This window comes from Salmo salar, chromosome 06, assembly GCF_965601325.2.
Source record: "Salmo salar chromosome 06, fSalSal1, whole genome shotgun sequence".
NCBI classification, from domain to species: domain Eukaryota; kingdom Metazoa; phylum Chordata; class Actinopteri; order Salmoniformes; family Salmonidae; genus Salmo; species Salmo salar.
In genome coordinates, this window is record NC_138296.1 from 59164279 (window position 1) to 59177990 (window position 13712).

Consider the following 13712-nt stretch of genomic DNA (forward strand, 5'->3'; position numbering starts at 1 on the left):
TTTGATAAGGTTTGTATCACAACTAAAGTAGCCAAATAACTTCTTAAAATTAAGCACATGAATCCGCTTTACAACCGGTGAAGACCCTAACTGGGATAAATACGGGGAAGATCATTTTCACCATAAAGAAAAATTCTGCTTTTATAATAAAAGCATTACAAGCACAATCTCATTTGTGGTCACTTTTGAAAATGGTGTTTTCCCGCTAATGGAACATTTGCTCTTACTGCCGTGTGTGGATTGCTGCGCTTATAATTTGAAGAAATAGCCTAATAGTTGATCAACATTTTAAGGTAAACATTCTGATCTGTTGCGTCAGCCTCATTGCTTAAAAAAGTTGTATTCATTTGGGATCTATCACATCCCACAACTGTCCCAGAAAATATTTGGGATATTTTCTTCTCGCACAGAATAGAATATATCAACTTTTGTACTATGGGGATAAGTAAATTGACATAAGCTAGTGCGCTTGCTGTTCATTAGGCCTACTCATCTTATTGGCTGACGAAAAGTAAATGGGGACATCTTCAATATGCGCCTCGGAATTGGATAAGGACGCACGCAGTTGCATCCCCGATGTGTCTGTCTTCGATTGTAGCCTGTGAGAAAGACCAGATCATGTGACGGAGAGACATATCGGAGAGACATATGAGTGAGAGGTTCTTCGGAGCATGCAGCCGGGAGAAGGGAATTATAATTATTATATTAAGCCCAAGGGCACAATGGCCACTGGCTGAAAAAGGCATGGATTATTTTAGGGGGTATGCCAGGAAATTCGAGGCATTATCAAGTGCTTGTCAAATTGTGAATGAGAGACAAAAAACAAAGCAGAGCTTATGCCTTTCATGAGACTTTTTTCGAATCATCATTAGAGTCACATCATGCAGCCTTAGAATGTATAAAAATCGAAATATATAGCCCAACGTAAGTATCACAACTAAAGTTACGTAAATAACTCTAAATTAAGCATATAGGAGTACCTATGTCTTTGTTAACCGCGCAACACAGAATGTGCGCACTCCCTCAAATCGTTTGGAGAAAATATCATTTTTATTTTATTCAGCTCTGTTCAAATGTATTCTTCATACTATAACATAATGTAAAATAATGCCATGGAATTCTAAGCAAATCGTGTCCTCTAAATGAACTAGTGTAGCCCACAGCCATATGGCATAGCCAGTTTAGGGCCTAACATAAGAACACCTCAGAGCACGCTGTTCTGTTCATCTGAAATAGAATACATTTTCTTCACATCATGTTTCTTTAGACCTGTCTAAAATAAATCATGGATTTATTGTGAAAGTGTAGGCTATATTACATGGATTTTTTTAAATGTAGATGTTCCAAAGGTCTGCATCAGTGGCTTGTAAGCCAGAAGATGCTAAATGTGTTTATGTTAATTAACGGGTCAATTACCGTGAGAACGGCAGTTATTTGCTTGACAATCCACAGCTCACAAAATGTCATGATCACAGAATGTCATGATCACAAAATGTCATGATCACAGAATGTCATGATCACAGAATGTAGTGATCACAAAATGTCATGATCACAAAATGTCATGAGGATGTCATTTTAATAACAGACAAAACGTCTGTCAGGTCCTGAAACCTCCACCATCACAGCAGCCTCTTGTCAGACACTGTACAAGAGCTATTGTTTGAATGCTGAAATTTCCCCTGAGCATGGCTTCCATGGTGAATTTGTTCAGGGATGAAGGGAGAAAACACTACAGTTTACTAGACTGACCAGGTGAATCCAGGTGAAAGCTATGATCCCTTATTGATGTCACTTGTTAAGGGGAGGACACAGGTTAAAGAAGGATTTTTAAGCCTTTAGACAATTGAGACATGGATTGTATGTGTGCCATTCAGAGGGTGAATGGGCAAGACAAAATATTTAAGTGCCTTTGAACGGGGTAGGTGCCAGGCGCACCAGTCTGAGTGTGTGAAGAACTTCAAACCTGCTGGGTTTTTCATGCTCAACAGTTTCCTGTGTGTATCAAGAATGGTCCACCATCCAAAGGAAATTTGGGTTTACTGCTGTAAATCTGCGACATTTGTGGGTTTTCAAGCATTAACTGCTTGTTTCAAGTCCTGCCACAGCATCTCAATTGGGATTAAGTCCAAAACTTTAAATGTGTTGCTTTTTAGCCATTTTCATGTAGACTTGATAGTATTTTTTTTTTTATCATTGTCTTGCTGGATGACACAGCTGTGCTTCAGCTCACAGACGGATGGCCTGACATTCTCCTGTAAAATTCTCTGATACAGAGCAGAATTCATGGCTCCTTCTACTAAGGCAAGTTGTAGGGATTCTGAGGCAGCAAAGCATCCCCAATACTTTTTCACAGAACTGTACGATAGACCATATATTGCGTTCCCTACAGGTTATAGAAAGAGCAGGAGCTCTGAACTATCCATTCAGACCCCAGTCTTACCTACCTACAGGTTATGGAAAATTTGCTCTTTTAGTATTTCTCCAGTAGGTTTCCCGAAGGAGAAAGCCTCCACTTCTATGTCAAAGATAAAACAAAAACATTGTAGTAAATACTACAGTATAGTAATGTCTGCAAAAACACTACAGTAAATACTACCGTATAGTACAGTCTGGAAAAACACTACAGTAAAAACTACAGTATACTACAATCTGCAAAAACACGACATTAATTACCATAGTATATTTTACAGTTTTCTTTTACTACAGTATTTATACTATGGTTAACTGTAAGTACTACAGTATAGTACAGTAAATACTACAGTAAAGTCCGCAAAAACACTACCGTAAATGCTATAGTATTTATACAATAGTATATATAGTATATATAGAATTTTTTCATTTGGGAAGGGTCACATTTGTTCTGTTTCAGTGCATTTCACATTGTTACTGTACTCACATTAAAGAACTGGACTATAATTGTGTGACACCTACAAACAATGCTGTTCATTGGGCCTTTATAGGGATGTGGCTGTAAGCAGCATACCATTTAATTCAACAATGATACATTTATGGGTTACTGCTGCATTTGATAATGTTATTTTTCTGAAGTTATTTTATTTTGTTTGACATCACACAACTGACTTAGTTTATGGGAAAGTTCCATGCATACTGTATGATCCATTTTAGCATTCAAATGTTTATCTTATTCTCTGGTCCACTCTCTTCTCTCATCCGTCTCTGCTCCTCTTTCATAGGCGAACAGACCACCAGCTAAACTCAACCTGCTAACCTGTCAAGTGAAGCTCAACCCAGATGAGAAGAAAAGCTTTGATCTCTTCTCCCGTAAGTTACGCAGCATTTTGAGGCTCATCTCCATCTCAAACCTCTGCAACCCTGGACTAGTTTTTCAATGACAGCCATTTCATCTTCCATCTAGTACTATAGATGCCTTCCGGTAGCCTAGCTTCTCTTACTGCAACTACCTCTTACTCAAACCGATCTCATTCTTTGTTTACCCAAACAGATGACAGAACCTATCACTTTCAAGCTGAGGAAGAGACTGAGTGTCAGATGTAAGTACCATAGGGGTTCACTGAACCCATGTAAACTGTCTGTGCCTTTTGCACTGTGCAAGTTTGTGTGCAAACATTGTGTATACATCATTATGCAGGGTGTCCACTCTGCCCAGAGTGGATGAAAACACACTTTGGTGATGAAATTTCACTTCCTTATTTTATAAAATACATTTTACCAAGACAAATATGATTCTTCATGTTCTGAATCGTTCAGTGGGGTCTTTCTCGAACATAGGATTAACATTATGTCCCAAAATTCGGATTTCATACCTAATACATCCGGGTAATAAGCTCCGAGCTCTGTTGACATAGCTGTGCCGCTTTTTCACTGCAACTTTTGAGGATTTTACATGTTGTGGTGGTTGTCTGCAAAGTTGTTTCCGTGTGTCGCAAAATTAGCATGACACGAGCTGAATTAAATGTAAAAGGCTTTGAAAAAAAAAAAAAAACTTGTGGTATGCTCAGTGCTCTGTTGCCATTTCACAGAGACACGCATGTTTCTGTGAGAGATCTTAAAAAAAAGAATAGCATTCATTTGAAAAGTGTATACTAAAATATGAAAATACTACATGTCATGTCTCAAACTCGATTTCTATCTTACCTCTATATTGTTTTATGATGAGATGAGTTCATCAGTGAGCCTGTCAGAGAGCCTGCTAATTCTCAAACAGCATACAGCCTAGCTGACGCAATGCTATTTTCTTCTGTGGCCCCCATTGATTTAGTCACCCTAATTTTGGCCTTCTTACAAAGCTAAAAACTCCAACTTTTGAACGGATTATGATAGAGACGTGAGGTTTGGACCATTGGTTTTCTCAGAAGAGTATCTACACGTTTAACATTGTTTAAAATATGTGTTTTTGATTGGTCACCTTATATCAGGGATCATCAACTAGATTCAGCCGCGGGCCGATTTCTTTCTTGAGTGGATGGAGGTCGGAACATAATTACAAATCATTTGTAGGCTACAAATTTACCGCAAGCCAAAACAGATATAATGTTTCACTAAATCATCATCATTTAAAATGTGTATACGATCACATATACACTACATGACCAAAAGTATGTGGACATGTGCTCGTTGAACATCTCATTCCAAAATCATGGGCATTAATATGGAGTTGGTCCCCCCCTTTGCTGCTATAATAGCCTCCACTCTTCTGGGAAGGCTTTCCACTAGATGTTGGAACATTGCTGTGGGGACTTGCTTCCATTCTGCCACAAGAGCATTAGTGAGGTCGGGCACTGATGTTTGGCGATTAGGCCTGGCTCGCAGTCGGCATTCCAATTCATCCCAAAGGTGTTCGATGGGGTTGAGGTCAGGGCTCTGGGCAGGCCAGTAAAGTTCTTCCACACCGATCCCGACAAACCACTAATGTATGAACCTTGATTTGTGCACGGGGGCATTGACATGCTGAAACAGGAAAGGGCCTTCCCCAAACTGAAGCACAGAATCGTCTAGAATTTCATTGTATGCTGTAGTGTTAAGATTTCCCTTCACTGGAACTAAGGGGCCTAGCCCAAACCATGAAAAACAGCCCAAGACCATTATTCCTCCTCCACCAAACTTTACAGTTGGCACTATGCATTGGGGCAGGTAGCGTTTTCCTGACATCCGCCAAACCCAGATTCGGCTGTCGTTGCTTCCAGAGGCAGTTTGGAACTCGCTACGTGCTTCAGCACTCGGCGGTCCCGTTCTGTGAGCTTGTGTGGCCTACCACTCCGGGGCAGCTCTAGCAGGGCAGAAATTTGACGAACTGACTTGTTGGAAAGGTGGCATCCTACGACGGTGCCACGTTGAAAGTCACTGAGCTCTTCAGTAAGGCCATTCTACTGTCAATGTTTGTCTATGGAGATTGCATGGCTGTGTGCTTGATTTTATACACCTGCCAGCTGAAATAGCCGAATCCACTAATTTGAAGGGATGTCCACATACTTTTGTGTATTTAGTGTATCTCTCTATTATTTCCTAAATTAAAATAACTCAGAGCTGATTTGCTGGTGTTTTTACAGTATTTTATGTTCAACAATAAAAAAAGACATTTGTTTCTTTGTATTAATTTTTTTCTCAGGAAACAGTTGGGGAACCCTGCTCTTCACTATGTGTATACATGATACAGGGGGTACACGTTGTAGGTATTCCAAATGGCACCCTATTCCCTATATAGTGTACTCGGCTCTGGTCAAAAGTAGTGCACTACATTTAAAAAAAAATTGTTTTGTTTTATTTCACCTTTATTTAACCAGGTAGGCTAGTTGAGAACAAGTTCTCATTTGCAACTGCAACCTGGCCAAGATAAAGCAAAGCAATTCGACACATACAACAACAGAGTTACACATGGAATAAACAAAACATACAGTCAATAATACAGTAGAACAAAAGAAAACAAAAAGTATATATACAGTGAGTGCAAATGAGGTAAGATAAGGGAGTTAAGGCAATAAATAGGCCATGGTGGTGAAGTAATTACAATATAGCAATTAAACACTGGAATGGTAGATGTGCAGAAGATGTATGTGCAAGTAGAGATACTGGGGTGCAAAGGAGCAAGATAAATAAATAAATAAATACAGTATGGGGATGAGGTAGGTAGATAGATGGGCTGTTTACAGATGGGCTATGTACAGGTGCAGTGATCTGTGAGCTGCTTTGACAGCTGGTGCTTAAAGCTAGTGAGGGAGATATGAGTCTCCAGCTTCAGAGATTTTTGCAGTTCGTTCCAGTCATTGGCAGCAGAGAACTGGAAGGAAAGACGACCAAAGGAGGAATTGGCTTTGGGGGTGACCAGTGAGATATACCTGCTGGAGCGCGTGCTACGAGTGGGTGCTGCTATGGTGACCAGTGAGCTGAGATAAGGAATAGGGTGCCATTTGGGACGAACACTTTGCCCTCCAAGCTTACTGGTTGTCTCGGTTGGACCTGCCTGTGTTTTCAGATGGATCTCAGTCCTGCAGAACAGTAAGGAGGAGGCGCTGAACAATGCCTTCAAAGGAGACCAGGATGAGGGAGGGGAGAACAACATAGTGCAGGCGCTGACCAAGGCCATCGTCAGCGAGGTCAAGAGGATGAGCGGCAACGACGTCTGCTGTGACTGTGGAGCGCCCAGTGAGTGACACACAGAGAGAATTCTGGGAAAAGGCAGCAAGAAAATATTGTGGTCTTCCTCCCAGAGGGGTATTATATCAGAATGAACATATAGTATGTGAATATGTGAGAGGCTGACATGGTTTTCGTCATTTACAATGCTGAACGTACAACCTTGCTTTGTTTGACGTGTTCTTTTGTCTATGTGCATGTGCTCACAACACATTCTTAGGAGTCTTTGTTAGGCCAGTCAGACTAGTTCCTCAAATACAGAAGAAAGAGGGTTGGCTGTTTTGGTTAGATGTTATTGAAGTCCTACTGTGCCTATATTTTATTTTACCTTTATTTAACTAGGCAAGTCAGTTAAGAACAAATTCTTATTTTCAATGACGGCCTAGGAACAGTGGGTTAACTGCCTTGTTCAGAACGACAGATTTGTACCTTGTCAGCTCGGGGATTCGAACTTGCAACTTTTCAGTTACTAGCCCAACGCTCTAACCACTAGGCTACCCATGTGTTGAATTTACACTGATAGGACAATGAAACTAGTGTATAAATATACTACATATCACTCTTAGGAGTGGAACTTTATTTAACGGTACAACTATTTCAGGTGAGAACTTATAGTGGAAGCACACTAGTCTTTTTTAATATAGTTTTTTAAGCATTTTCAAGTAAATTTTTCAGAGACAGTGAAGAGACAGGAAAGTAAAGAGGAGAAATGGTGTGCCAGAAGGTTACGGGCTAAGATCCGAAAGCAGTGGCAGCAACCCGCCAGACCACCCCAGGCCATAGCACACTAGTCTTACACTGATAATATAAATCTCTGTCTTCAGAGCCCACCTGGCTCTCCACTAACCTGGGAGTGCTCATCTGCATCGAGTGTTCTGGAATCCACAGGGAGATGGGCGTCCACTATTCTAGAATACAGTCTCTCACACTGGACGTCCTGGGAACCGCAGAGCTCTTGGTAAATATCACAGGCATTAATGGTTGCATTGTATACAAACAGGTTCAAAACTATTTTTTTTAAATCAATGTTTTATTGCGTTTGCTTTAGCCTGCCTGGAGTGCCAGATGGGTAGATGCCAGGGAAGCTCAGCCAAGCAGTTTTGATTATTTCAAATAGTATTTGAACCCAGCTCTGATTGTATAAGCTGTTGTACTATTTTAGTATGATTAGTAGTAGCCTGGTCCCAGATCTGTTTGTGTTGTCTTACCAACTCCTATGGCAATTGGCTATACAGCACAAACAGATCTGGAACCAGGCTAGATTTATAGGGTCTGAATAGATACCATATTGATGTGTGCTCTACCTGGTCTTCCCCAGCTGGCAAAAAATGTGGGCAATGCAGGTTTCAATGAGATCATGGAAGCGGACCTGTCTGCACAGGGCGTGACCAAACCCAACCCCTCCAGTGACATGTGAGTGACAGACAGTCAGGCAAACCACACCCACTCCCCTCCTTCCTTCAACACCATAACAGGAACAACACTGACTGAATACATTCATTATTTATTTCATATTAAGTTCAATACATTTAACTTTTTGTTATACTATGTATAGTCCTGAATGTCTTAGGGTACATCCCAAATGGCAACTTATTCCCTATATAGTCCACTACTTTTGACAGGGGCCCTGGTCAAAATCAGTGTACGAGGGGATAAGGTTCCATTTGGGACTTGGCCTTAAACTCAGATTTCCTGTCTCTTGGTAGTTGCCCATCTGACTGTCTGGGCTCTTGTCTCCCTCAGGCAGACGCGGAAGGACTACATCACAGCCAAGTACACAGAGAAGAAGTTTGTTCAGAGGAAGTGTGCAGACGCGGAGTCCAGGCTGCACGTCCTGTGTGAGGCAGTGAAGACCCGAAACATCCTCTCCCTCATCCAGGTTTACGCTGAAGGAGTGGACCTGATGGAGACCATACCGCTGGCCAATGAGCATGTAAGATTAATCACATTGTCTTCTTTTTTTATTTAGACAGTCAGAAGGTAGGCGGGTGACATACAGTGAGGGAAAAAAGTATTTGGTCCCCTGCTGATTTTGTACGTTTGCCCACAGACAAAGAAATTATCAGTCTATAATTTTAATGGTAGGTTTATTTGAACAGTGAGAGACAGAATAACAACAACAAAAATCCAGAAAAATGCATGTCAAAAATGTTATAAATTGATTTGCATTTTAATGAGGGAAATAAGTATTTGACCCCCTCTCAATCAGAAAGATTTCTGGCTGACAGGTGTATAAAATCGAGCACACAGCCATGCAATCTTCATACATAAACATTGACAGTGGAATGGCCTTACTGAAAAGCTCAGTGACTTTCAACATGGCACCATCATAGCTTTCCAACTTTCCAACAAGTCAGTTCGTCACATTTCTGCCCTGCTAGAGCTGCCCTGGTAAACTGTAAGTGCTGTTATTGTGAAGTGGAAACATGTAGGAAAAACAACGGCTCAGCCGCGAAGTGTTCGGGGGGCGCGTAGCATGTAAAAATCTGTCCTCAGTTGCAATACTCACTACCGAGTTACAAACTGCCTCTGGACGCAACGTCAGCACAAGAACTATTCATAGGGAGCTTCATGAAATTGGTTTCCATGGCCGAGCTGCCGCACACAAACTTAAGATCACCATGCGCAATGCCAAGCATCAGCTGGAGTGGTGTAAAGCTTTCCGCCATTGGATTCTTAAGTAGTGGAAACGCGCTCTGAAGTGATGAATCACGCTTCACCATCTGGCAGTCCGATGGACAAATCTGGGTATGGCGGATGCCAGGAGAACGCTACCTGCCCAAATGCATAGTGCCAACTGTAAAGTTTGGCAGAGGAGGAATTAATGGTCTGGGGCTGTTTTTCATGGTTCGGGCCAGGCCCCTTAGTTCCAGTGAAGGGAAATCTTAACGCTAGCATACAATGACATTCTAGACGATTCTGTGCTTCCAACTTTGTGGCAACAGTTTGGGGAAGGCCCTTTCCTATTTCAGCATGACAATGCCCCCGTGCACAAAGCGAGGTCCATACAGAAATAGTTTGTCAAGATCAGTGTGGAAGAACTTGACTGGACTGCACAGAGCCCTGACCTCAACCCCATCGAACACCTTAGGGATGATTTGGAACGCTGACTGCGAGCCAGGCCTAATCGCCCAACATCAGTGCTCGACCTAACTAAAGCTCTTGTGGCCAACATATAGTGGAAAGCCCTCCCAGAAGAGTGGAGGCTATTATAGCAGCAAAGGGCGGATCAACTTCATATTAATGCCCATGATTTTGGAATGAGATGTTCGACGAGCAGGTGTCCACATACTTTTGGTCATGTAGTGTATTTGTCCATGCTCTCAGGAACCGGGTGAGACGGCACTACATCTAGCAGTGCGAATGGTGGACCGCAACTCCCTCCATATTGTGGACTTCCTGACCCAGAACAGGTACTAAAGCCTTACTTAAGGACTGATTGAGGGAAAAGATGCTGGGTTTATGTCTCATAAAAGCAGGTGCAAACAACATAAAAGCAGATGCAAACATCTCAAATGTGAAGAGGGGCAAGTCATCTAAAGTATTTTAACCGTAAAAAAAAAAACATGTAGATAAGAGCAGAAGTTGTTCTCTCAGATTAGACATATTTATTTAGTTGTTGATGTGAATGAAGGGAAGTGTTGCCCCCTTGTGGTGAATGTCCTAACCCCAGTGGTGTGTCTGCTCTGTGTCAGTGGCAACCTGGAGAAGCAGACAGCCAAAGGGAGCACAGCACTGCACTACTGCTGCCTGACAGACAACAGTGAATGTCTGAAACTGCTGCTGCGGGGCAGGGCCTCGGTCAGTATTGGTAAGTGCCCTGCTAGTATCATGTCCCAAATGACACGCTATTCCATATAGTCCAGACTGAAGTCCCATAGAAACACATAAATTGGGCCTCCCAAGTACCACAGCGGTCTTTAAGGCACTACAGACCTGGGTTCGATCCCAGGCTGTGTCACAGCTGGCCGTGACCGGGAGACCCATGAGGCGGCGCACAATTTTCCCAGCTTCGTGCGGGTTAGGGGAGGGTTTGGCCGGCCGGGATTTCCTTGTCCCATCACGCTCTAGCGACTCCTTGTGGCGGACCGGGCTCATGCAAGCTGACCCCGCTTGCCAGCTGGACGGTGTTTCCTCCGACACATTGGTGTGGCCGGCTTCCGGGTTAAGCGAGCACTGTGTCAAGAAGTAGAGCGGCTTGGTACAGTCGTGTTTCGGAGGACGCATGGCTCTTGACCTTCGCCTCTCCCGAGTCTGTAGGGGAGTTGCAGCGATGGGACAAGACTGTCACTGCCAATTTGATATCACGAAATTGGGGAGAAAAGGGGTAAAAGTACAAAAAAATATGCAGTACCAGTCAAAAGTTTGGACACACCTACTCATGCAAGGGTATTTCTTTATTTTTGCTATTTTCTACATTGTAGAATAATAGTGAAAACATCAAAACTATGAAATAACACATATGGAATCATGTATTAACCAAAAAAGTGTTAAACAAAACAAAATATATTTTATATTTTTGATTCTGCAAATTAACCACCCTTTTCCTTGATGACAGCTTTGCACACTCTTGGCATTCTCTCAACCAGCTTCACCTGGACTGCTTTTCCAACAGTCCAACAGAAGTTCCCACATATGCTGCTCTTCCTTCACTCTGTGGTCCAACTCATCCCAAACCATCTCAATTGGGTTGAGGTCAGGTGTTTGTGGAGGCCAGGTCATCTGATGCAGCACTCCATCACTCTCCTTCTTGGTCAAATAGACCTTACACAGCCTGGAGGTGTGTTGGGTCATTGTTCTGTTGAAAAACAAATGATAGTCCCGTGCAAACCGAATTGGATTGTGTATCGCTGCAGAATGCTGTGGTAGCCATGCTGGTTAAGTGTGCCTTGAATTCTAAATAAATCACTGACAGTGTCACCAGCAAAGCACCCCCACACCATCACACCTCCTCCATGCTTCACGGTGGGAACCACACATGCAGAGATCATCCATTCACCTACTCTGCCTCTATAAAGACAATGCGGTTGGAACCAAAAATCTCAAATTTGGACTCAACAGACCAAAGGACAGATTTCCACCGGTCTAATGTCCATTGCTTGTGTTTACTGGCCCAAGCAAGTCTCTTCTTATTGGTGTCCTTTAGTAGTGGTTTCTTTGCAGCAATTCGACCATGAAGGCCTGATTCACGCAGTCTCTGAACAGTTGATGTTGAGATGTGTCTGCTACTTGAACTCTGTGAAACATTTATTTGGGATGCAATCTCTGAGGCTGGTAACTCTAATTAACTTATCCTCTACAGCAGAGGTAACTCTGAGGCTTCCTTTCCTGTGGTGGTCCTCATGAGAGCCAGTTTCATCATAGCACTTGATGGTTTTTGCGACTGCACTTGAAGAAACTTTCCAAATTCTTGACACTTTCCCGGATTGACTGAGCTTCATGTCTTAAAGTAATGATTGACTGTCATTTCTCTTTGCTTATTTGAGCTGTTCTTGCCATAATATGGACTTGGTCTACGACCAAATATTCTGTATACCACCCCTACCTTGTCACAACACAACTGATTGGCTCAAACGCATTAAGACGGAAAGAAATTCCACAAATTTACTTTTAACAAGGCACACCTGTTAATTGAAATGCATTCCAGCTGACTACCTCATGAAGCTGGTTGAGAGAATGCTAAGAGTACGGAAAGCTGTCATCAAGGCAAAGGGTGGCTACTTTGAAGAATCTCAAATATAAAATATATTTGATTTGTTTAACACCTTTTTGGAACTGTATATATACAGTATATATATGAAACACATAAATTGGTTTGTCTGTCTGTGTGCAGCCAATGAGGCAGGAGAAACACCAATGGACATCGCCAAGCGCCTCAGACATTCGCAGTGTGAAGTGCTGGTGAGTGCAGTCTTCGAAATGGAATCTAAAGGTCACATGGAATTCAACACTGTAACAATATACTAATAATAATTGATTGGATTTGTAGAGTGCTTTTCCACGTAGGTTCCCAAAGCGCTTTACAAAGTAAGGGGAAAGTCACCTCATCCACCACCGATGTGCGGCACCTACTTTGAATTTGATGATCCAACTGTCTTAGAGGATCATCCAGGGTTCTGTTTTATCAACATGGGTAATAGTAAAGGTTGACTGTATTTGTGGTGTCCAGCTGACCCAGGCTATGACGGGGAAGTTTAATGTCCATGTGCATGTGGAATATGAGTGGCGGCTCCAGAACGAAGACGACGATCTGGACGAGAGCGAAGACGAGATGGAGGACAAGGTGAGTTGGATAGCCTCTACCTCATAACTCAAACCTCATATAGAACTCTTATAGAATTCACAAATTCTTCGAACCATGATTTTATAGTATACCAGGCAAACTTGTACTGCTGTTATTGGCCCAGATAAAAAACAAAAATGCATGAGTCAGTACTTGAGTCAGTACTATAGTACTTCAACCTCAGTTGTGCTCATCGCTAGCTAGAAGACATTACACTAGCATACTTACACTCTTTATCACCCATACCCAGCCCATCCCCCAAAGACGGCCAGAGCAGGAGCGTCCGGTCAGCTGTTTTGTCCCAGGAAATGGTCCCATGGGTCCCATGCCTGGAGGTCGCAACATGGCCTCCCTGGCCCACGACGCAGCCAGCCTGGTCAGGGACAAGCAGAGAGCCCATGTCCCCAGCATGATGATGAACAATGAGACCTATGGCGCCATCCTGGACCTCAGCCCCACTCCCCGCGGCATGTCAGGGGGACCGGGGTTAAACATCCCACCCCTGCCCCCCAGGAACGCCAGCAAAGGTCAGTCCATTGGCAATGAGAATCGGTCATAGAGCATAGGTCATAAGTCATGCTCTAGGTCAGGGCTGTTCAATTACGGACCTATTGGGCCAAAACCCTTTTTCAGGTTTTCACTCTCCTAATCAGGGCCTGATTCAGACCTACGTCACCAGGTGAGTGCAATCAGCTCCAAGTTAGAAACATAAATTGGAAATGTTTCGGCCATCCAAGACCAGAATTAAACAGCCCTGCACTAGGTCATAAATTATAGGTCCTTGAGGAATAATGAACTAAACACCAGATGCCAAACT

The 13712-nt window shown here is 42.8% G+C and overlaps 1 protein-coding gene and 1 non-coding gene across 2 annotated transcripts in view; both read left to right on the plus strand.

The window, feature by feature from the left end:
• The window catches only part of LOC106607659 (arf-GAP with SH3 domain, ANK repeat and PH domain-containing protein 2), a 54281-nt gene that overhangs the window by 37348 nt on the left and 3221 nt on the right, over positions 1-13712 (plus strand). The window contains exons 12-22 of the mRNA XM_014204849.3: positions 3195-3282; positions 3464-3512; positions 6452-6621; positions 7437-7570; positions 7931-8025; positions 8356-8545; positions 9940-10025; positions 10308-10423; positions 12446-12513; positions 12782-12895; positions 13146-13422. Coding sequence (XP_014060324.1) covers positions 3195-3282; positions 3464-3512; positions 6452-6621; positions 7437-7570; positions 7931-8025; positions 8356-8545; positions 9940-10025; positions 10308-10423; positions 12446-12513; positions 12782-12895; positions 13146-13422 — 1387 coding nt within the window. The remainder of the gene's footprint in view (positions 1-3194; positions 3283-3463; positions 3513-6451; positions 6622-7436; positions 7571-7930; positions 8026-8355; positions 8546-9939; positions 10026-10307; positions 10424-12445; positions 12514-12781; positions 12896-13145; positions 13423-13712) is intronic.
• On the plus strand, positions 2457-2511 carry LOC123743594 (U7 small nuclear RNA). Its single transcript, XR_006770450.1, has one exon. It is a non-coding gene; the product is annotated as a U7 small nuclear RNA (small nuclear RNA).